The 23,401-nt window shown below is 52.3% G+C and overlaps 8 protein-coding genes across 8 annotated transcripts; 2 read left to right on the top strand and 6 right to left on the bottom strand.

Moving 5' to 3' along the window:
• Positions 1–601: 601 nt before the first annotated feature.
• On the top strand, positions 602–1,316 carry CGGC5_v011733 (uncharacterized protein; the record flags this gene model as incomplete). The annotated part of the gene is made up of 2 exons (XM_032023643.1): positions 602–655; positions 774–1,316. The coding sequence occupies 2 exons, from the start codon at positions 602–604 to the stop codon at positions 1,314–1,316; spliced, it is 597 nt and encodes a 198-aa protein (XP_031879619.1).
• Positions 1,317–1,826: 510 nt separating this feature from the next.
• Positions 1,827–3,359, bottom strand: DPH2 (2-(3-amino-3-carboxypropyl)histidine synthase subunit 2; the record flags this gene model as incomplete). The annotated part of the gene is made up of 1 exon (XM_032023644.1): positions 1,827–3,359. One exon carries the CDS (start codon positions 3,357–3,359, stop codon positions 1,827–1,829), a length of 1,533 nt encoding a protein of 510 aa, XP_031879557.1.
• Positions 3,360–4,742: 1,383 nt separating this feature from the next.
• Positions 4,743–5,511, bottom strand: CGGC5_v011731 (uncharacterized protein; the record flags this gene model as incomplete). Its single annotated transcript, XM_032023645.1, has 2 exons — positions 4,743–5,084; positions 5,242–5,511. The coding sequence occupies 2 exons, from the start codon at positions 5,509–5,511 to the stop codon at positions 4,743–4,745; spliced, it is 612 nt and encodes a 203-aa protein (XP_031879640.1).
• Positions 5,512–8,596: 3,085 nt separating this feature from the next.
• Positions 8,597–9,319, bottom strand: nipblb-1 (Nipped-B-like protein B; the record flags this gene model as incomplete). Its single annotated transcript, XM_032023647.1, has 2 exons — positions 8,597–9,179; positions 9,243–9,319. 2 exons carry the CDS (start codon positions 9,317–9,319, stop codon positions 8,597–8,599), a joined length of 660 nt encoding a protein of 219 aa, XP_031879556.1.
• Positions 9,320–13,674: 4,355 nt separating this feature from the next.
• CGGC5_v011729 (uncharacterized protein) lies at positions 13,675–14,407 on the bottom strand (the record flags this gene model as incomplete). The annotated part of the gene is made up of 3 exons (XM_032023648.1): positions 13,675–14,076; positions 14,127–14,145; positions 14,313–14,407. 3 exons carry the CDS (start codon positions 14,405–14,407, stop codon positions 13,675–13,677), a joined length of 516 nt encoding a protein of 171 aa, XP_031879560.1.
• A 1,162-nt stretch (positions 14,408–15,569) lies between these two features.
• On the top strand, positions 15,570–17,202 carry VCX1-1 (Vacuolar calcium ion transporter; the record flags this gene model as incomplete). The annotated part of the gene is made up of 3 exons (XM_032023649.1): positions 15,570–16,686; positions 16,760–16,980; positions 17,044–17,202. 3 exons carry the CDS (start codon positions 15,570–15,572, stop codon positions 17,200–17,202), a joined length of 1,497 nt encoding a protein of 498 aa, XP_031879641.1.
• A 256-nt stretch (positions 17,203–17,458) lies between these two features.
• On the bottom strand, positions 17,459–17,773 carry CGGC5_v011727 (uncharacterized protein; the record flags this gene model as incomplete). Its single annotated transcript, XM_066152576.1, has 3 exons — positions 17,459–17,475; positions 17,531–17,554; positions 17,590–17,773. 3 exons carry the CDS (start codon positions 17,771–17,773, stop codon positions 17,459–17,461), a joined length of 225 nt encoding a protein of 74 aa, XP_066007949.1.
• A 1,049-nt stretch (positions 17,774–18,822) lies between these two features.
• Positions 18,823–20,826, bottom strand: CGGC5_v011726 (putative transcriptional regulatory protein; the record flags this gene model as incomplete). Its single annotated transcript, XM_032023652.1, has 1 exon — positions 18,823–20,826. The coding sequence occupies one exon, from the start codon at positions 20,824–20,826 to the stop codon at positions 18,823–18,825; it is 2,004 nt and encodes a 667-aa protein (XP_031879624.1).
• Between the last annotated feature and the right edge of the window lie 2,575 nt (positions 20,827–23,401).

The raw sequence follows: 23,401 nt of genomic DNA, 5'->3' as shown, positions 1-23,401 counted from the left end.
CCACCATGCCCTGCTTTGCTGCCCTCGTCCACCACTACCTTACCTTACGCAACTGCGACTCTCTTCTATTTGCTGCCCGTCCTTGCTTGTCATGACTTGCTGACCCCCGTCCAGTCCAACCAATCCTCCACCACCTTGACCTGCATCCCCTAACATTGACACATTGGCTTTGCTCTCTCACACCCGACCCACGCCAAAGAGACCACCGCCTCGTTGACGCACCTCGAATCTGCTGCTGCGGCGCCGGCATCCAATCCGTGCCTGGCCCAAACTACTTAACCACCCCCATCCCAACCACCCTCCTTCGTCCGAAGCCCTTCTAGAGGTTCTGCTTCTTCTTCTACCTTCCCGTCCCTCACCCTTCCTCCCGACCGTCTGTCTCACTCACTCTGCTCCGTGTCAGACAACAGCAGCACCAGTAGCGCCCATCCCCGACAGCTCCCGCGCCCTCTCGCCGGACTTTTCCAATCTCCAACTAAGCATTGTCCGCCCTCATCGGCCGCACTACCGTCGCAAGCGCATTCGAAGCGCATTCCGTCCTCGCCAACGCGTCGCAACTTTTTGACAGTTTAGCGCGCCCTCGGGGCACAATTCGCCCATCATGTTGTTCGCAATGGCCTTCGCGGGAACGCGATTCCTGCAGATCATCACCTTGGTAAGCCTCTCACCCACCTCGGGTCTCTCACCTCACCACCAACTCAATTCTCGCGACAATCTGCGACCACATTGAATTGAGAATGAGAAACAAAAAAATCTAACATGCCGCCCAACAGATCCCCACCATGGGCATGCTCGCCTGGTTCGTCGACGGCTTCGTCAAGGCCAACGTCATCGTCCCCAACTCCATCCTCGTCCTCTTCATCGTCTCCGTCCTCGCCCTCGCCTGGGCCATCTTCACCCTCTTCAGCTACCACCGCAGCAGCGCAAACGCCCTCTTCGTCGCCGTCATCGACCTCGGCTTCGTCGGCGCCTTCATCGCCGCCGTCTGGTACCTGAGGGGCATCAACTGGGTCGACTGCACCGACCTGTCCCGCAACGGCCAGTGGACCGCAAACTTCCCCGGCCTCTTCTCCATCTCCGGTCCCCGCCTCAGCTTCATCACCAACAAGCCCTGTGCCATGCTCAAGGCCTCCTGGGTCTTTGGCATCATCAACTGCATCCTCTTCTTCTTCACCGCCGCCCTCGCCTGGATGCACGGCGACCACCTGTCAAAGAGCTACGACCGCAAGTACTACCACCGCGGCCACCACCGCCGTCACCGCAGCCACAGCCACCACAGCCGTCGCAGCTCCCACTCCCGCCGCGTTTATGTCTAAGATGACAACGCGGGTCCGACGAAGCGCATGCGACATGCGCAAAGCTATAGAATGAGAGAAAAATGTGTGATGAGACTATATACTATACCATGGAATGACACGATTAAGATGTATGGGAGGAACTTGTGTGTGAGTGAAGAATTTCAAAGTTGATTGCTGAAAGTAGCAACAGCCTGGCGTATTAATTTGTTGGAGGATGGATCTATTCATGATGACGAATCGACGACCTTGAGTCAATCCTTCTCTTCCTGTCTCATTTTTGCACCATTGTCTTAATATTTTCCCTATCCTCGATGACGATGCATCGGTCTGGCTGGACCGATCGAGCGTCTTCTCTCTCATGTACACAGAATGAATTTCCCGACCAGACAATGAAGAAGAAGAATGGACATGATCATGAAATTAATTGGTATCCCGCCGCCCCCTTTCTATGCGACCCCATTTGTTCCCTCGCCATTTTTGTTGAACTTTTGAAAAAAAAACAGAAACCCGTCAAAGGTATACACACATCTACGACCTGCCGGCGTCCTCGCCAACCGTGTACCCACGCGCAACACCACTCCTGCCTTCCTCGACGAGCGTGCTGGCCTCCTCGTCATAATCTGTCCCCAGACCCTGCCACGTCCTTTGCGACCGCAGATACTCGGCGCCAGGACTCAGCACGCCGTTGATCGTGGCCACCTCGCCCACCTCCCGCTTCACCAGCGCCGACTGCGTCCCCGGCTTCGCGAGGCTCTCCCCGTTCGTCTTGGCCGTCTCGTTGGCAGACCGCACCGGCATCCGCATCGGCCGGCTGCTCACCAGCTTGCCCGTGCGCAGGTCGTACTCCGGCGGCGCCGACTCGTCCTCGGAGCGGTCGTCCTCCTCCTCGGGCTTGGCCGCGTCATGGTCCAGCTTCTCGATGCCGCCCCACCACTCGACGCCCCATACCCGCTCGCTCTCGGGCTTGAGCGCGACCTCGAGCTCGAAGGGCGTGATAACGGGCTTGAAGAAGCCCGCGTCCTCCTCCACCAGCCCGCTCTCCCAGCACCCCACGACCACCCACCCGTCCACCTCGGCGAAGTTGGCCAGCTTGGCGGCGTTCAGCTTGCCCACCACGATGGTGTAGCTCTTCTTCCCGGCCTCCGCGATGCGCCGCCGTAGAAGGTCGATGCTGGGGAGGTAGTTGGACACGGAGAGCGTGTTGACGAGGATGCCGACCACGCCGGCCGTCGCCAGCGTCAGCACGCGCGCGAAGCGGCGGCGGAGCAGCGCGTTCGTCACCCGCGTCGGGTCGTCTGTGGAGAGGTTCGCGGTGGAGAGGACGTGGAGGGAGGCCATGCGGGTCTGCAGCGCGAGGAGGAGCGCCGGCGGCGGCGTCGAGATGTGGAAGAGGGAGTACTGCGCGAGGTCGGCTTCGGGGGTCTCGTCGGCGGAGGCGCCGACGATTTTGCGGTTCGGGATCGTGCCGGCCGGGTTGTGGACGACTTCGGTTTGCAGGAGGTTCGCGTAGCCCGACTCCTGTAGCCTGGCGAAGAGCGGGGAGACGTGGTCTTGGTACGTGACGTCAGCGACGATGATGATCTTCTTGTCCTTGTCGGGGAACTCCTTCGCAAAGGCCGCGGCGGCCTGGTCGATGTCGAGGGCGTGGCGCGTGAAGACGTAGATGACGGGCAGCCTCGAGGTCGGCGACAGGCACGAGCGGCCGTAGTGCACGACGACCTGCGCATCGACGTGCTCGGCCGCGATCTCGTCGACGCAGCAGGCGCTGTAGGACGTGTCGGCGAGGACGTAGACCTTGTGGGTGTCGGGCGTGCCGAGGGCCTTGGTCAGCGCCTCGGCGACCCACGTCGCGTCGCAGAGCATGGCATCGGGGAACTGCAGGCCGACGCGGGTCCAGCCCTTTTCTGTGATTTCGCGCGCGGTGCGCTCGATCTCGTAGATGGCGAAGAGGTCATCGTCGCTGCGGGACGCGAAGGGCGGGGGCTCGGGGGCCGGCGTCGGGTCCTCGAAGGTGTGCTCGGCGGGCGTCGAGAGGACGGGCGGCGCTGCGAGGTCTGCCATGGCCGCTGGCTGGGGCGTGGGAAAAGTTTTCGTTTGGAGGGGTGGTGGTGTGACAGAGGATGGATGATGGATGGCGGGGTTGCGATGGCGGGGTACAAATTGGAAAAATCGCGGTGAGCTCACCGAGTCACCGAGGTGCCACCCACTGCAGTGCATGGACCCGCCCCGGTGTATTCGAAACGGTGGCCTCTGGATTGGTTGGTTGGCTGGCCGCACCAGGGTTCATCCAGTTTTCACAGGTTGCCCCAGCTATCGTCCTCGCTACTTTTTCTTGCAGTTATTGCAATGCTCTACTTTCTTGTGTGAGGCAAATGTCATTATGTTGTTGCGAAGTGTTTTCAAATTCGAGCACTCAAATTGGCCATGGACGCGCCATGACAAGTCGTCATGACGAGTTATCATGGCAGCGGAATGCCGCCAACCCAAGCTACCGGAGACCTTTTACAAATAGTAACCCGAGTATTTTGACTGTGTCCCAACTGCATCGTTCCACGCCCTGGCACCTCGTAGTTTCATGCTCTGTTCGTTATGTGCCTGGCTCTACGACTCCCGATTCCAAGTTTCCCTTTGGAAGATCGGCCATGCTGATGAAAAGGTGGCCCCATCAAGAAAATCGGCCACTCTCTCAAGCTGCTCGTGAAGGGGTAAAGGGTCATCAGGCTTGTTAGGCTCCTTGCCGCCAATTCCGTGGGCGAAGGAAGGAGGTGGCCGCGAGGCGAATCAGCGACAAAGCTTCAACCTTCATCTTATTTTGTAGTTTGTCAGGAACAGGGAGTGGGCGAATTTTCGTGGTAGATAGCATCTGCTGGGCCTGGCTTGTTCGAAGAATGCAAAGTCTTCTGGGCGTTGAACTCACCGACTTCCAAACCTGTTCGTTCTCCTCCTCCATACCCAGAGAGTGTCGAAGATTCTTTATCCCGTAACATCTTCTCTCGAACTTCAGAACATCAGACCAGCCGCAAATTATTTCCACGTCCTGGCTCCTTTAACGGTTCAACTAATTTCCATTATGTTCACTCTTTGCCCCAGTTCGCCGGTAAAATACGGTTTGTCTTGGGAAGCTCGACTATACCAGACCAAAACCAGGTTTTAGAGCTGCACCATGGAGACATCGCTTTCAATACTAATTTATTCAATGTAAACCCCTATCACCCGCCAAAACAGGCTTCAGTGCAAGACATCTTGAGAGCCCTGCCGTCGCCAAGAATATAACATTTATCACCACAGACAGACTGGTTGAGTATTGAGTAGTGATGCGTATGTGTCAAGGTGTGCTCGAGAGCAGCAGCCCGTGAAGTGCCACAGGGAGCAGACTTCCAAGTACCCTCATTGTGTAAGCGCCTTTCTTTCGCTAAGAGAGAAACTTGGAGAGACCGAATGGCCTTATGCCCTGCCGCAAAAATTGTTGTTGTCGCCAAGCACGTGGTAGCCGTAGGTGTACTCCTTAGTGCTGCCAGACCACCAGTCAGTCCAGCCTGAGACGTACCAGCCGCAGACGTTGGTGATGGAGGCGAAACGCTGAGCGGCCTCGTCGCTATAGCAGCTGCGTCGGTTGCCACCGTGGGAGAACAGGCAGAAGAAGGCGACGACACGCTGGCCGCCTCCGCTCGAGATGCCGTACAGGCGCTCGCCGACCCCGATTTCCTTGCCGCCGCCGCACTCCCACTTGAGTGAGTCTACCGCCCTGTCGGTGGCGCCGTGGTCCATGTTCTGGTGGCCGCCGCACTTCACGGCCACGTCAAGTCAGCGTTTATTCTTCCTCGACACCAAGGTGCGCAAATTCTACGGAGCACCCTTCTCATAGTGTGCTCCAGATCTAGGATGAATTTCGGGAAGAGGGGGGTTTGGTTTTGTTCTGGAGGGCCCTTGAAATGTCACTCACGTCGTAGTACCAGTCACGCTTGCCAAGCGTAGCACCACCGGCACGATCGCGCGTCTCGATGGAGGGAACGGCGCCGATGTCGCGAACCTCTAGATCCTCGATGGCCGTGTGCACGGCCAGACCGGAATCGTCGTAGGAGACCGAGTAGACACCGTCAGGAATGTCATCAGGGATGCTGAAGCCGCCGTCGAGAGTGCCGGTGGAGGTGAAGCTGGTAGCTGTAGCACCAAGGCCCAGAAGACCGGAGATGATGATGGACGAGACACGCATAGTGGCTGAGGTAGTATTTGGTATCTGGTATTTGGTGTTTGGTGTTTGGTGAAACAAAAAAGAAGGAGAGAGGTTTGACAAAGATTGAGTCTTGAGGAGAGGAGAGAGATCTGGTGCTTGTGGACTCTGAGCTCTGAAGATGAGAAGGAAAACAGTCTTAAGTTGAGAGGCCTCGATGGTTTATATAGGCGGTGGATTCTACCGCAGAGATGCCTGGATATCCCACCCTATACTTACCTCTTATTTTGGCAGCAAAGTGCCGCGCACTCGAGAGGTTTGCATTTCGATTACTTTCTCAGTAGGAAAGAGGTGCACTCATTATCGCCAAGGTCAGCCCCCTCACTGACTGCCAAATGGGCCAGTCGCATCCGCTAAAGTCGTGAGGCTGGACCCAGAACACACCGAGATCGTCAACCTGCCAAGAAGCGTCGGAACCCATGTATTTATTCGCTGACCAATGAGACCAATGTGATGCTGAGTTTCCATCACTACTAGTAGTCTCAGCCTTGTGTTCCCTATATGCCAAGCGGTTCTTGTGCTACCCAGCTGACTGCATCGTCGTTGCCTAGTACCATGATCGTCCGATTGAACCCACCTGTGCTGTAATCGCCTAGAGGAAAACGGAAAAAAAGAGATGAGACTTGGTTAGGCGGATTCTGAAAGTCAATTCTCGCCAGGAACAGCTTGTGCGTGGTTAGCTGGCTCTAAACATGGAATGCACAATTCAAAGCTCTCCTCACAAGTTTTGTCCCTAACATGTGAGCCTCTTTATAGTTAACTCCCAAAGTCCCTTTGTTTCCTGACTGAATTGCAACTGAACTTTCTAGACTATGGGACTTGGCCCTAAAAACGTTGCGCGTTCCAGTTCTTAGAGCGCTGAAGTTCTGAATTCTAGTCATAGGCTGAAGCCCAGCCTGCTTTGAGGGTAGTTGAGAGGCCCGTTTCCGCAGCCATCCCCACGCGAAGTACGCTTCGCAAGCGCATTTTCGCGGTATATAGAGAGCTCTACTGCCGCCGAATGTCACATACGACCATACCCATTGGAAAACTCGGGATCCCGTCCGCTCTCCCATAGACAAGCCAATGAGGGCTGGAGTAGTAGTCGGATCGGTGACGACCGGCGAATGCCCGGTGTTATATGTTTTGCTTTTTGTTGTCTTTCGTTTTAAACCCCGGCGTGCCCATCACAAGCAGCGCAAAAACTTGTTCGATCTGAATTCAGTCTTCGTTGTAGTTCGTCTCCCGTTGACTATGTAAGAGACTATATGTAAAATTGTCTTCATGCACCTGAAATCATCTCCTGTTCAGAACCATGCTCAGAACACCTGCCTGTCTCATAACCAAATATATGCCTACATGAATCAAGAACTTCTCTGTGGTATACTGACAACATGACCGCCTGAAATGTTATAGATTTTGAGTACCCGATCGCTTAAGCCTTGAAGATGCCGACCTTGGCTCTGCAGCTCGAATCACCCGTGCCACCCACAGCCTCACAAGCCTTCCGAAATTTACAGTTATCAAAAGCTTCATAACCCAAGAATTCACTCTTATAGTGCTTGCATTCTAGATAACCCTTTTCGTAAATGCGATTGTATTGGCCGGCGTCGCAAATTTTACCAGTCAAGTCATCGTTTCTACTACCGTCTTCGTTTGTGCAGGTGCAAATCTTGTAGTGGTCGCAGGCTTGGACGGTCAAACCGACTGAGAGCATTGAAATAACGAATGAAACTTTCATGTTGAGAAGCTAATGACGTTTAAAGACACTTTGAAGTATTAGTTTGCTACTATTTACGCGAGTATGAACTAACCGACATACCAGCAAGAAACCGTGATATGGAGCTCTGATGCAGTATTTGGCTGGAAATCTAGTTTGGAGATCGGATGAACCTAGAAGGACTGAGAATTGAGTCTGGCTCGAGAATAATCAGCGTATTTATAAGTGGCGTTCTGTCGTTTGGAGAGCCAAATGTTGAGATGGGTGGCATAGGTATCGGTATTGCCGATGTCTGCCCCTCAGTCTGTCTCCCCAATTCCATGTCACAGGAGAAGACAAAAGCTTGGTGAGATTGAATCGACCCTCAAAACTGACTCAGCTCAAATTTCAGCACTCAGAACCGCTCGTGGACTCTAGCACCAGCATGATACAAAAGCCTCCGCCGAGCCCAGATGTAGACAGAGCTGCCGCATGGTCGAAGGAAATCCTCCCAGGAGATGACGTACTCAATCCAGAGACTCGTTTCCGACTTTGACCCAGAGCGTGCTTTCAAGGCCATCACAAGAATCCTTCGGCGATCCTGGGCAGTCTTTCAGTGAAGCCCCTTTCCCTCTGGCCGCGGAGTCCGCGGCGCGGGATCCGCGGCGATCAAGCATCCACAAGAATTTCGACGACTCGTTCTCAGATGATAATGCCCGTGGACCTAGAGCAGCAGACTGCAACGCTGAATCGGGCCATGCTGAGCCAAGAGCCGACGGCGGGTATCTCAATGTGGCCCAAAAAGTTTACGCCGCTGTGAAGGGACACCAGTCATACATTACCAACGTCAAAACATCTCCCAAGTAAGCCCTACTCTTAAGATCTCGTCCAACGCTCATCTATGAGATGCCCGCTCCATGTTAAGCTTCCCTGACAATCATGTACACTATGATATACAAGATCTTTGTTGAGGATTTGAGTTTAGCACGTACCAAAGGTTGCAAGGCCTTTTTTAAGCGTCTTTCAATTCCACATCCAGATATCCAGGCGTAGCACTTGCTTAGAGCAGTCAAGCCGGTCGCGTGCCTAGGAAATGCCCCGCGTTGTGCGACTAGTGGCTTAAAGTCAGAGAGGCGTTGTCAACGAGACCAGGCCATCCCTTCTTGAAAAACAGAAAAAGACTCCAACCGATTCAAGAGCACAACTGATTTCAAAGAAAGTTGAACAATACTGCATTACTCGTATACTCAGCTACCTCAAATTACTACTACTCATATCCTCCACAAAACATAACGAACTGGGGTGTCTCAAATTCCAATCTTTCCATTACCAGAGGCCATCAAATCCAACTCGGCGATTTGCTGAGATGCTGCTACTTGAGCAGACAGCTTAAGCAGTCTTCTGAGTACCATCACGGTCGCCGAAGCCGGGAGGGGGAGGGGCACCAAAGCCGGGAGCGCCACCCTGGCCGGGAACGGGGAAGGGAGCAGGGAATGCCGGGCCGGCGGGAGGGGGAGGGCGCCTGTCGCCGTCACGGTCACCGCCACGGCCTCCACGGCCTCGGTCGCCATCACGATCACCGTTGCCGCCACGACCGCCGCCACGGCCACCATCAAGAATGCACTCCCTGTCTCCGTTGCGGTCGCCGTTGTTGCTGTTACCGCGGTCGTCGGTGCGGACACAGCAACGTTCGCCGTTGCGGGTGCGGCCCTCGATGCCGTCACGGCAGTCGCGGTCACGGTCGCCGTCGCGATCGCCGTCACGTCCTCCGCGGCCTCGGTCACCATCGCGATCTCCGTTGCGGTCACCGTTGCGGTCGCCATCGCGGTCACCATCACGGTCCTTGCCCTCCTTCTTCTCGCCGTCCTTCTTGTCACCCTTGTCCTTGTTCTCAGCCATGGGCATGGGAGGAGCGACAGCAGGAGCAACGGGAGCCTGTCTGGCCGCCAGGGCGTTGGGCTGGGTCAGGCCACTTGGAGCAAGAGTTAGTATGGTGTTAGAGGTCTCTTGTAAGCTTTCAGCTTGGGATACTCACTTTTGCTCGCCAAAGGGAGCACCATTAGCGCCGAGGGTGGCAGCCACCATGATGATGAGAGACTTGCTGAAGTGCATTTTGAATGTTGGACTCGGTGATTGAGCAATAAGAAACTAGGGGTATCTTTGATATTTTGAGGAGCTGAAAGCTGACCTTGAAAGGCGCTTAATGTTTTGATTGTAGGTTGAATAGAAGATGTGATGAAGACTGTTGAGTGTGATGAGGAGATTCTAAAAGCAATTAGCCAGCGGATTTGTGCACCTTATATATCTCTTCGGTGTTCTGCAAGTTGAGTAGTTTCCGAAGCACCCCTCCTTGACCCTCGTGAGTTTTGCTATCCATGTCTCCAGTGATGACTGCACCCTCACATCGCTTCCGTACCTCCATCTCCAACAGTTCGTTTCCCCAAGTGCCACAGTCAAGCATAAGCAGGAAAATTTCTCTTAAAGTCTATTATGCGGTCGGCACCCCAGAAAGGGCAATGTTGGCAGTGACCGGAGCCAATGAGATCTGCGTGGTGTGCGCGGACGACTTCCACTGACCATCGGGAGGCACCGCCGCCCACCCATTTTTGAGGCTGCAATTGATGTGAAGGATGTCCGCGTAAGAGCGAAATCAGGCTGTCGTAGAGTTTGAAAGCGAACTCCGTCTGATATTCTCTCTTCGGAGAATTATGAACGTGCTGCCCAGCTTGGCCTGGTCGATTCGCACCTCCGCTGCTACCCGGGCCAGGGGACCCATTCCTTTTTCTGAAAAAAGCTCCCAACGCCTCCTGGCTTCAAACTACTGTGAAAATTCACGAGGATTGACCGGTCGTTCATGCCAAAAGCGAGCTCTGGCCAGCTTGGCAAGCAACTTGGTGGCATCACCGGTCGCCGGAGGAATTGCTGCGTGATCTCGAGCACGATTTCGTTGCTACGCATATCAATTTCTTGGCAGCGGCGATATTGCTCATCGGGTTTAGGGTAGTATATCGTCACATTGGCGCTGAGTCACTGGGTTCGGTGATCGAGATTGTGGTATCACTAAGCTGTCTTGCCTCATTTGTAGAATATTGGATTTACTAAGACGCTTAATTTGACGACAGCGTGCAGTGTGTATAATCTTTCGGCTTATTCTTACATGAAGCTGCGCCCATGTTGTGACGTGGTAACACAACCACCTTTCTGCACTTGACCATGTTCGTCTCTCGCTCTTTACGTTGCTGAAGGGGCAACCACCACGCCAGACGTCAACCCGAAGACAACGAGAAAATAAAGTAAATCAATCTTGAAAGGGGGAGGGGGGTTGCATGACCCCAAGCTTGATCCAAGCCATTACGACACGTACACATCTGCTAAACAAAAGCTGTGGATCTTTACGCCTCCCGCTGATTCATGCGATTATCGTTGTCAGTTGCAACTGTTATCTAGGTTGAGGTATCAGAATTACAGGGGGTGAAAACCTCCAAACGTCCGAACGGCTTGCCTAGTAATGGAAGATGGTGTAGGCCCTTTCCAAAAGCAAAGTATGTTCGGAGGGTTGTCCCCGGCAGTCTCGAGCCGGGACCCGTCATCGTCTTGACAGCGTTGACGAGTTTGGATATCGACAAGTTCTGAATTGTCTCGTAGAGAAACAAAGCATTCAGCTCATCAATAATCATGTATTATGTTCCTCTAATGGAAAAGAGCCACCATGGGCAAGTCCGAAGAAGCCGGCGGATGAAACAATATCACGAGGATCAAACTAGTCCCGAGAGGTGCACTCCGAAGGGTTCATGGGTAAACAAAGTGGTTCCACTTCTACGACAAGTGCATCTTCCAACAGGCTTGGGGCATGTCTCTTTTACCCTATTTTGCGGAGATGGTGGAGCGAATTTCATGTTCCAGGTCATGACTTGGCCTGGACGGCACGGTATCTACTATGAAGCTGGTCGCTATTGAAGGTGACCCTTGCCTTCAATTGAATACAAGCTTTGCATGTTCAGATGCAGTCAACTTCGCCAGACCAAACAAAACAACGCTCCATGAAGCCCAGACCAACAACAACGTCCAGCGACAGCAAGATCCATTCAACTTCCAATTAATGCGCCTCCAGAGGTTCCGTGCTGCTAGCACAATGCTCGTTTAATCCGATTCAGCGTGAACCTTTCTGAAATCGCCCCAGCGAAAATGTTTGGTTTCGTTTCGTCCTGATATTAAGCTTTGGAATCCACCAGATCCTATTGGAAAACCAACCAACGCACGTTGAAAGTCCAGAGTCCAGATGACATTCGGAGAAAACCTGCATATCCGCTTTGACTCTTCGGCTCCCTTTCTTCATCTTCAGCTTAATGCTAAAAGCGGTTTATTTCAAGTCCTCAAGTTTCAGTTGGCCGATACTGTGCTTTGACGACTCCATGGACAGTGATTACGCATGGTAAAGGATTCAGACAAGACCCGCTTGTTTCCCATGAGCATAAGACTTTCAAACAGCAGCGGAAACATTGGAGCCATTCGATCCAGTCTAGCATACCGCTGTTGGCAGGATGATCCAGCCTCAACTTCTAATGCATTATCAAACAATTCCAGACCTACGAAATGATTGGGTTGATGTTTCTCTACAATATGCAGTGACTAAGATGGTGCCCTCATTACCCACCCGTGAAGCAATTGCAGGGTACAGGATTGCATGACCGACTTTACTTTGTAAAACGGTTTCTCTCACGCCAAGAATGTTCTTTGACGGGCTCGAGGCTTCACCGTTATGAAAAATATCCGAATACGCGAGTTGACGAGCTTGAATACTATTCTGGGTCCTGGCTGAAGATTGTCTAGTTTTGATGTCACTTAACAGAATGAGGGATGAATTGGCTTAATTATACATTGTACCTTACACAACTGCTCAGGGTCACGAGATATCGGGAGCTACCATGGGCATCTTCGACTAGCAAATCCTTGATGCCAAGCTCAACCATCTCATTCCGATGGAGCTGGTGAGTCTGGGGATCTGGTATTTCCCGTCAAGCTAAAAGCAATGGCGCAACAGTATCCAGCTCGGGCGAATGACCCAGCCCTATCGCAGACACACATCAAGAAAAACATGATGGACGAATACCTTCCATGAAAGTAGCTTCGTCTCTAACTTCAACCCGTGGATTCTTCAGCATGTATAATGCCAGTGATGATTCGCCTGGTCCTTGGTAACAAGTCCGACAGGAGTCCAAGCATCGGATCCGAATTGAGCCTGCTGCCTGAGAATATCAGCCCATGCATCGGGGGAAGATCCGCCAAAGCCACCGGATGCGCATCTCATACTTCACTTCAGCCTGTACTAGCGATGATTTATCCTCGAGCGACTCTCCTGATCCTGGTGTTGAAATCTTGCGATGAATGACTGACCAGATGGGTGCATTTTCTGCAGTCTACAGCCGTGAGAGTTCTACATGAAAGGGACGACAGTACCTACATAGAAGCCCTGGGCCCTCAGTTTGAGGCTGTACATTCTTGTCTCGACGCTTCTGAGGACGATGCTTTGATTGCTCTTTGAACGAGAGGTAGTAGGTTCGAGTTTGCGGTGAATGACGATAGCAGTGCATATTTGCCCCATGCCCTTTGAATACCCAAGTCACCCAGAATTACCTCCATGCGGCTATCATGCCAATTGATCAGACTGCTCCGCCTTTTCGGATTAACTCTTAATTATATTAAGCCGAAGTCCGGTTTACGGTGAATGTGATGCAGGCATGATGCGGTAATAGTGGTGACAATAGTCAGAATGGGTGGCCCCCTTCAGACGAGATGCGAGTAAGACAACGGGTCCCTCTTTCTAATGACCATCAGCGCATTTTGCCTTGCTAAATAAAGAGCATCTTCATGCGATGACTGTGCATCAATTAAGCTTTGGCAGACATGTGCCGCTTTCGGAACGAGCCACCATGCGTCTAGAAGAACAACCGACTTTGAGCCTGACTGATGCACCACCGAGGCTGCGACCATGGAAAAAAAAAAAGCAGTCTCTGAAAACTGCATTCGATGGTCTTTAAACCGCTCGATTTGCGTGAAGCGCTCGCTATGATGAACCTCACATATCAGAGCCACGCTGCCTTATCAAGGTAACCACATAAGGCGTCACTGTGGATAAACAGCACATTAACAGTTGACGAACCGTCGAAGTTTGTGTTCAAATGCTGGTGTTCTTCTAGATGAGCCCAATCGCAAAGGATCATTTTTCCTCTATCACATGGATCAACAACACCACATTATAGCCATATCACAGCACAGACTGATGGTCAAATAAAGTGAAGCGTACCGTAGTAGTACAGTCTCAATTTGTCCACGAGAAAACTCCGAGCCTACATGTCCGATGCTAGAATACCGCCGCCCAAGTAGCAATATTGAACTCCATGATCCCTTCGCAACGGTGGTATTGAGTTACTCGAATTCATTCATGCCCTGCCTTATTCGTGCTTCGACTACTCGAATCGAGAAGGATTACCATTCGTATCGGGACTGTCCAACCGTTTGGTGATATTGCGGGCCAGATGGATTAGCTGCCGTAGCTGGAAGTCGGAGTCGTTCGTGCCGTTGTTGAGCTGCGCACCAACGAGACCTATGGTCTTGCACATGCTGATTAAGGTCTCTCGTGCCAGCCTTGAAGCTGTTTCGGGGGACGATTGGCGGTAGACACGACGGTCATCATCGGTAGAGAAAGACTCTGGCTCTCTCAAGACCGTAAGGATGGAAGGGATACCCGTCACTGTAGGGCTTTGGGGATCCCTGGGGCGTCCGGGGGTTGTTGGGCTCTCGGACATTTTGACGGGTGGGAGAAGACACTCGGTGGAAGTGGACGCCACTGTGAAAGTTGGTAACGCAAACTATGAGGGCTTAGCTAAGTGCGAGTTTATCAGAGGGAGGAGATATATACCTTGGCGATAAGTCGGTTGCTGAGTGGTTGTGAATGGAGCTCTCAGAACGTGGAAGTGGATAGATAGATGCTTTGATATGCTAGGTAGAATGCAGCCAAGAGAAAAGAGGGGAGGTGACAGGTTCCTTTAATGTACTCGAGTTCGGAGCAAAGGTATGAACACATAAACAGAAGGCGGCGGGGTACCTGGTCACGAGATCATGCGCCTTTCTGAGTTTCGCGTCTGTCTCCTCATCAAACATCATCTGATCTCGAGAGCTCTTTCCGCCCGTAGGCGCCATAGCGAACGGCCGTTACCCTCCGTTTAAGGTTTTTAGCGTTTAGCAGTCAATTATATGCCCGTGATCAGAAACTGAAAAACGCAGCATCGAACTATATGGCGTGACATACGTGTCAGCAACTCGGCCGACTCGGTTTCGCCAGTCAAATCACCAGTCATTCGTCAATGACTACTAAACATCTTACTTTTGATATCGTGTGGACACCATAGCCGACACAGTTCATGTGGCTGGAGCTCTTGGCACCGACACTGCCGGCGCGTGGCAAGCCAAGCCTCCTTGATTACGAGTGTGTTGCTCGGGAGGGGTGTTCAGCCTTCGCGCGGACGGACTGCGGGGAAGGCAGCGAACATGGACCCATCCCGGCAGACGGGGGCCCAGTGCTGCCGGCGTCAGGTGGAGTTAGACAACGGCGCTCGGCCCTTGTTTCTTCATTGACAGAACACCAGTCTCTCGGGGAACCGCAAGGAATGACGCCCGGAGTACGTAAGCATCTCATGTCTCATGTCTGTTCTGGAAGATCAAGGTACTTGGCATCTGGGGAAGCTGAACGGCTTCCGATTGACCGAAGCGCGTTGACATGCGCTGGGATAGCCTGTTCTCTGTTTCTTTAATGGCCGGCGGAAGACAAGAAGGTGCTACGAAGTCAATTCCTCTGAAGTGCGGCTCTGTCTCATAGACCACCTTAAACAATGAGTTGGTTGCCTCCGCGATTAATGGCACACGTCTAATCAACGGTTCTCCAGGGTCTCGTGAACTGCTCAAGGAACGCGCCTCAACCCCAAACAGCCCCGCAGCAACATGATCGATCCAGACCATTCGGTCGCAACACGCAGCATAAAGATGATATTATTGCAAACATATTGGGTCACGCACTCTGTGCCGATGATACGTCGTGCCACTCTCGAAAGGGAATCGCTTATCTTAGTGCCTGACATGGGCTGTGTGAGACACCGCGCAGTGGTGCCAAGTTTCCACGCATGCCAAGACTTTTAACGTCGCGCTCATCTCGCGCCCACAATAAGCCTCCTTCGCTCTCGGTTGATGCTGAAAATTCCAACCGTTTTCATCTCATTTGCATCCAACGTTAACCTTGCCATTAACCCATCTTCATCGTGAGATTTTCTTTGCCACAGATCCGACTGCAGGATCTGTCCCCCGCAACATGACGGACATCCACGAGCCCCGCCCATCGGAGCCGGCCGGCAACGGTGTCACGGAACACAGCCACGAGTCGACCCCGCTTCTCCCTACCACCGCGTTCCGAACTGTCCATCAGACCATTTCAAGCCGCATTGCCCACGAAGGCGAAAGCGGAAGAAGCGGTTTTCATCTCCGACACTTCCTGGTTGTGTTGTGGCGGAGCTCGTGCACCGCTTCTATGCTGGTCAACTTCCTGTGGCCCATCGTACCAGTCGCCATCGTTCTCAACAGCCTCCCTGGACTTCATCTGTGGAAATTTGCAACAGCATACGTGGCCGTGGTGCCCTCGGCAAATCTGTTGGGCTTTGCTGGACAGGAATTCGCCCGAAAGATGCCCAAAGTAGCTGGTATTTTGATCGAGACTACATTCGGGTCCATCGTTGAGATAATTCTCTTTGTGGTTCTTATTGTCAAGCACAATACTCACGAAGGCAACGGAGATGAGGGAAACTTGATACCCATCATCCAGGCTGCCATCCTCGGAAGTATCTTGACAAATCTTCTGCTCTGCCTTGGGCTTTGCTTCTTTTTTGGTGGAGTTCACAACTCAAGCCAAAAGTTCCATGCCATCGTCTCTGAAGTAGGGACTGGGCTCCTCTTGGTTGCCGCGTTTGGACTTTTGATTCCAAGCGCGTTTTACTCAGCTCTTAAGGCTGAGACATGGCCGGAACTCCCAGGTCTCCGGGTTACGTTCCATGAAAAGTTCACAGAAGGCACACTTCAAGCTGATGTCTTGCGCATAAGCCAAGCCACGTCAATTGCTTTGATCGTGGCCTTCTTTCTCTACATCTGGTATCAAGCCAGCAGCCAGCACAGCATATTCGACGAGGTAATTGAGATGGATGAGCACCGAGATGCCGACCGTGAGGAGGACATGGAAAAGCCCAAGTTCACCATGACGGAAACGGCACTGGCTCTCACAATCTCACTTGTGTTAGTGACACTGCTCCTCATTTTCCTCGTTGAAGGCATTGAAGAGGTCGTAGAAAGTGGGATGCCCGACCAATTCTTAGGCTTGATCCTCCTCCCGTTGGTTGAGAAGGCTGCCGAGCACTTGACTGCCATCGATGAAGCTTGGGGTAAGTCTGACATGCCCTCGCCATCTTCAGGGAGAATTGTGTATCAGAACCTTTCTAACTTATACACGTACAGATGGGGTTATCAACGTAGCGCTCTATCATTGTCTCGCGCCATCAATCCAAACAGCTCTTTTCAACGGCCCCTTGGTTGTCCTTGTTGGCTGGGCATTGGGCAAGCCGATGGACCTGAATTTCGAAATATTCATGATCGGCTTGCTTGTTCTTTCCATTCTGGTCGTGGGAAACTTTTTGCGGGACGGAGAATCAAACTGGCTGGAAGGAGCTTTGCTCGTGGTAAGCTCTAGTCGCCCACATGCCATCCTAGCTGCATGTTTCCTTGTATTCTAACTTTTGCAGGTCGTCTACGTGATTATCGCGATTGCATGCTGGTATTATCCGAACCCTGATATGGCCACTTCCAATGGCCTGGAGGGTTCAAAGATGGTGAACATCACTATGACCGTTGACACTCTCCGGCAAATCCAGCAACTCCTGACGACGAAGCTTGAGAACTGAAGACTTGGAAGTCGGACTGGTTTTGACACACACTCGGGACCGGAACTGATCTGAAATAAGCGCACCGAAAAAGCTAGGCAATACAAAGTTGTACATGAAGTCAGAAGGCGGAGGGTGATATGCACTACAGCATCACTCATGAAAGGGTTCATAGCGGGTGAGAATTTGGGTGTCGAAATTGAGAGCTTTTGGGATATCTAGCGTAAGCTGCATCGGCAACGTTCGCTTCGTGAACCGTCCACACAACACCTCATCTTCATTCGCTCAGTAGACCTGCTACCCCAGTTAGTCAACTACAATATCAATGTGCTCTTGAGATCTAACTTACTTGTGAAGTCGTGTTCGTTTAGCACTTGCAGTAAGGGGTGCCGACATCAGGCTTGACACAGGCGTCGGAGCAGCCTCCGCAGTTGGCAGCGAGCTGCCACTTAGCGCCGTCGCAAGAGGCAATGGCCGCGTTTCCGGAAACACACTCGTAGCCGGCACCCTCGCAAGCGGAACCGACGGTGACCGCGGCGGAGACGGAGGAGGCCATGACGGCGAGGATGGAGGCAATCTGGAAGAACTGCATGATGGCGATTGAGATGGCAGAGTAGTGGAGATGAGAAGATGCTGTGTTGTGATGGCGTGATGGAGGAATTCACAATAGAAGAAAGGAACCATTGCTATTTATATGATGGGAACTTTCCAGGTTTCCCTGAATACGAGGTGGAGGAAATCTCGATGATCATTCAGGCGGTCAGCCCTCAACAAGGGGATGTGGAAGTGGAGGCTGTAAGGTATTGGGATGGACACTCCGGCCTCAATTCGGTGGGCGTTGGGGAATGCTGGACATCCTTTGCACACGCAGCATTGCTCCAGTTTTTCAGGGCCAATATTGAATACTCTGCATCCGAAAACTTTGGTCATAGGTGACGCATGATTAGACTTCAGTGCGGCTAAACCTCTGCAGCTGTCGACACTCAAAATCTCGATGTGCTGTCAGGAGGTAAGGCTAGCAAATGACAAACTTCAGACGTCAAGACGGATTGAGTCAGGAGTAACGGAATACGATCTGATGAACGCGACCCTGTTTCCGGCGCCCCGAAGGGCTGTCTCCGCGGTTGATCATCTATGTATGTTCTCCAGCCAGCGGGGTTTGCGGGCCTGTGCTCGGTGAGACACCCCACCGATCGACAGGAGTAAACACGGGGTATCCGCTTCGGCACTCGCGGCGTTCCCGGGCGGGCTTCCGTACGTGCATGTTGCATTACCGGAGACTCACATGTAATTGAGCTTCCAGAGGCATGGGTAAAGTTTCAAGATCAGCGGATTTAGCGGTGAAAATGGGTGTGCAGACGTGGCATGACTTTGGTATTTTAAGGAGAGCATGCCAACATGATGGTCTGAGAACATGTGCAAGCTTAGGCCCGCGAAATCCTCGTGTTGCAATATGCAGCTCCAAGCATACCGCGTGTTCATCAATTTGCCTTTCGTGCTGAGCATAAATCTCAAGCACGGTGCACCTTTATTGATGATAAATGGAGACCACTGCCGGTACTCAATTACATATGAAAAACTTGAGTAATTAGGCAAGACCAGAGACAATGGACATTAATGGACATTGCCACTGTCCTTGTGTTAGAATGAATAGCTAGGACCGCCATCAACAGGGTCAAGGGAAACACTGCCCAAGTACATATCATTAAGAAATGCCCAACTCCAATCGTCTCCACCTTCCAGGAGCAAAGGGTCAACACCGGCGATATGTGATGGCGCCGAAGATAAAGGAGGAGACTGCATTTGCCCACTTGTCCCAACTGTCCTTTCATCGTTTGGTGGTGGAATAATCTGAATGTTTGCGCGGCCACCAACAGAAGTTTGCTCTCTCGGAGGCGTTCGGAATGTTGTGCTTGTGGCATTGCGACTGTTGTTCCGATGATGGCCCGGAACAAGCGATTCGACCCCTCGGACATCGGTTTGCGTGGGATGGCCCGTCGACTCGGTGTCTCTGATAATGGAGCTGTTACTGACAATTCTGTCGGATTTCACCACCCACTCCTCCAGCCCGCCTGTGTCGCCTCCCATCCGAATGCTTAGCCTCTCACCAGATTGTTGAGACGTGGTGCGATGTCGGAGGTTGCGGTGGTAATCCTGAACCATGGAAGAGAAGTACTGATCTACTTCGTAAAACCTCGCGACGAACGCTGCTGCAACCCCTGAATATCTGGCAAGTTCTGAAAGCGTGTCGAACATTACTTTTGTTGGGCCGAACGAAGCACTGATGGGTTGATTCTCGGCCATTTCGTCTTGCTCGCTGGATCGGCTACATAGATAGGCTTCTGTGTCCATGCGAGGGAAATGTTGTGCGTAGACTCCGGTGAAAGAAGCAGTGTAGATGACGAAGGCCACAAGAGGAGAATGTGGAAGGCGATCCTCGCACAGTTCAATCACGTTGGCGACCGTCTTGCTGGCTCCGAAAAGCTCTCGAGCGCTTTCTTCCCAAAATCCCGGAGGAACCTCCTCCGGTGGGAATGTAGGCTCATCCAAAGGACCAGATGGTCTGGTACATTTGATTGGAATGAAGGGTAGATATTGCCGATGAAGCATTATCTTGCAAAGAGACATTAGAAGATGAAGTATGATGAATGTGCTGGACGTGCTCTCATGGCGGAAGTAGTTTGAAGGACTGAGGCTCAGAAATGCACCTGGAGCTTCTAGAGTCTTACTAAAGGCGTCTGCTTCTCGACGTAGCTGAAAAAAAAGGGACTCGGGGTTCCAAGGAGGACGTTGCTTGTCCAAGAACCGACCGCCAGCACTAGAATACTGAGATATGCGACCCCATAGGTCGACTAGCTGGAAAAATCGACCCAGGATGCTGGTTTCATCGTGCAGTGACGAGTCCATGTCACCCGGGAACCACTCCGTGCTAGTCTGACGGCTCAAGTCGAAGTCCTCTTTGGCGCAGGGTAATCGCACGTGGAGGTCATCTGATCGGATGAATGATGGCCGTTCTTTGCCACAAGAGATAAGTCGATCGAAGATGAAGCAGCTGAACATAGTCCTGCGTCTGATCTCGCGATCCACGATAGCGTCTTCAAGTGTTGAGTCGGAGTGGTTTGCTGTACTGTAATTGGCCTCGTACCCCAGCTTGAGTGCCTGCGCCATCCGTCCTGCCGAACCGACTAACATCCAAGCCCGGAGACCCTCGTGATTTGGCGAGATCCATTCGTAGAGACCGAGCATGAGTAAGGCTTGCACACGCTCAACTGATCCGATGGAACACGCCGATACGAACGAGCCCAGAGACTTATCCAACGTTCTTGCAAAAGCTTCGGAAATACCTTGATCCCCAAGACTGGGATCGTATGAGACTTCTTCAGAGCCGTTGTCGAAGTAATCGGCGAGCTCTCCATGATACCTCCCGGTTAAGGCCAGAAGACCGAGAAGGACTAGTTGGGTATCGAATGCTACCGACGCGTGGCCGGTAGTCAAGTCGTATATCCTGTTCTTGAGAGTCGGAACGTGTAAGAATGAGAGCTCTGTGGCGAAATGACGCTGAAATGTGACCAGAGCCTTATCCCACAGCGTTCTGTCAATACGACGAACGATGTCAATGTCATCGGAACGGAGAGCCCCATCCATCCGCGTGTGGGTCGCCCGTCTCGGCCTTTTCTGCCCGGAATGAGGTGTCGCAGTCTCCCGTGAATCCCGAGGTGCGGAAGGTGGATCGGGTCTCTTCAGTGGCGACGGGGCGGGCATCGGCCACACACATTCTTTCCGACCTTTGATGCAGTTCTCGCATGGCGCATCTAGGCGGCCAGTGTTCTCGCACTTGATCTTGGAGCGTCTGCATCTTGCGCAAGCTATGCTGGACCGTATTCGCAACGGGCCCACCATCTTTCGGTGTGGTGCTTGGCGGGTGTTAGAGTTGAAGATGCGGGACTCTCAGTCAGGAGCCGGAGAGTCTTTGAGATACTCACCGACAACCTGCGCTAAGTCAGGAGTCGGTGAGGAACGAAACCGACGGAGTGGTTCAAGAGTCCGGTCGTGAGGGGTAACAAACAGATCCGGTGGTGTTGGCCCCCACCGACTCATTACTAAGGTAAGATAAGCCTCCAATCTTATCACCAGGTTGGTCCATGCCACTGAGGAGCGAGCATGGCTGAGCTTGACTTTGTTCTCGAGGAAGTCCACCAATTTTCGATCTATAGGTTATGGGTGGTTGTTTGCCAAGATACAGGGTGAAGGGGTGGCCTTTGACTTTGAAAACCCCAACAAGCTGCCGACGCAGATACTCTCATGGCTGAAGGGCAATATTGCATCCGATCCCCTGTTTTGACTGGTGGTTGCGCGGTCGTAGGACTTCTCGTTCTCCGCAGAGTTTTCTCGGTCAAAACACCGAGAAAACTCTCGTATCGATGCAGAAGATAGAGGGAGAAACCGCGAACATCAATGCGAACCTCATTCTTGCTGGCTCGCACTGGCCTTTAAGAATACTTGAGCAGAAGCAGAAGAAAGAATCGTTGGCGAGTCGGAGAAGCACGAGATGCGCTAAGCCTACTTCAGTTAGCCAAGTCTTTCTACAGCCAACAACTCAGGGCGGAACCTGGTGGCAGTGAAGAACATTTGCTGCGTTCGGATTGAGATCTCGGCAAGCCGAGTTTCCCGGCATGCAAAAATCGGAATGCCGAACATGGGTCCAACCAACTCAGTCAGCAATTATCACCATGCTGTTGATAGTCGAAATCGAGGATAACCGCAATAAACCTATCCACAAAAGCCGATAGCGCCTGAATTTTGCTTCCAGAGTGGTCATCACATGTGCGTCACTGAAAAGAGAACTGTGTTGAACTGTGCACATCTATCGACTATGGTACCGGACACGAACGCACTTAATTGGTGGAAGAGTTGGCGACTTGGTTTTTGTCCCTTCCATCATTCTTCCCCAGGTAGGGGTCCGTATTTACCACCTGTGCCAATTCCTCTCTCTCAAGCTGTCTGTATGATAACCGTTGACGTCGATGAAGTTTGCCCAATCAGCAGCCAATCGACAGCCAAATTTTGTGCTACGATCTTGTCAGTCAAGTTGGCTTTTCGGGACGGGTACGATCGCCAAACCTATTGTGCAACACTTTGCAGAAAGAGATGTTGGCCAATCAACAACCAACAACTTTGCGGATGCGCTTACCAAGACCATTCGTCTCGGTCTCGGGTACAGTGTACGTGGAAGGAGACAGCAGGATATAATCATCATCGTCGTCCTCCTCCTCGAGGTAGTCAAAAGGACGGCGACCTCCGGAGTCAGTCGCCCATCGACGTCCATACCTAGAGTTGAGAATGTCGAATCCGTGGCGCTCGTCTTTGACCATGCATCCGTTTCTATTGACAACGGCATGCTTGAACGAGTCCATCACCTTCTAAATGGCGGACAGAGGCATGGTAGCCCAGGTGGTGAGTTGCGTTATGGCGACAATGATAGTTCCCCCACAGCCGGTATTGGGATGGTCCGAGTCCGCGACGGTATGAGCATCATTGTCGGGTGGAAGGTGTACAATCCTGCGCACACCCGTTTATTAGCAAGAGGAATGAGAAGATTTCGATGGCAGTGAGGGTTGAGAGTGGCAAATACTTCAGGTGAGGCGCGAGCCGTATTCCAGGCATGGGCGGGAGCATTTTGAACTCATCATCGTCATCCTCAAGCAACGAATAGCTCGAAGGCTGGGAGCCAGCGGGTTCCATCGCGGCTGTCTTGGATTGCGTGGGAAAACATTTCGGAGGATGAGAACGAGGCAAGAGATGAGGTCAGCAATGGCGCCTCCCGTGTGCCTGCCTACTTGACCGCTTCATTAGGAAAGCAGTACCTTCTAAATCGGACTGCTGGCTCGATATTGAAAAGGCTCAGCGCTCAACAATCGATCACGCGTAGAAGTTCTTCACTCCACTAGCATTTTTATGGGGTTTATTGTGCGAGTGTATAGTGACAACGTCTTGAGTGAAGCAGAGTGTCACGAGGATGGGTCTGGCCAATCGCAACGCACAAGCGGCAGCAACTCTGGTAAAGAAGACCAGAACTTAATTATATAGTGGCCTTTGTGACAGTAAGAGTAAGGAAATCAAACGAAACTGAAAGGAGATGAGATAGTAAATGATCCATTCTCAGAGCCTGATTGCCAAAGGAGACAATGCTTGCCACACTTCTTAGAAACTCTTCCAATCT

The sequence above is a fragment of the Colletotrichum fructicola genome (genome assembly GCF_000319635.2).
Source record: "Colletotrichum fructicola Nara gc5 chromosome Unknown KSG_Nara_v1_contig07, whole genome shotgun sequence".
Classification (NCBI taxonomy): Eukaryota; Fungi; Ascomycota; class Sordariomycetes; order Glomerellales; family Glomerellaceae; genus Colletotrichum; species Colletotrichum fructicola.
The sequence above is the reverse complement of the archived record's forward strand: the minus strand, read 5'-3'. Positions and strand labels throughout refer to the sequence as shown.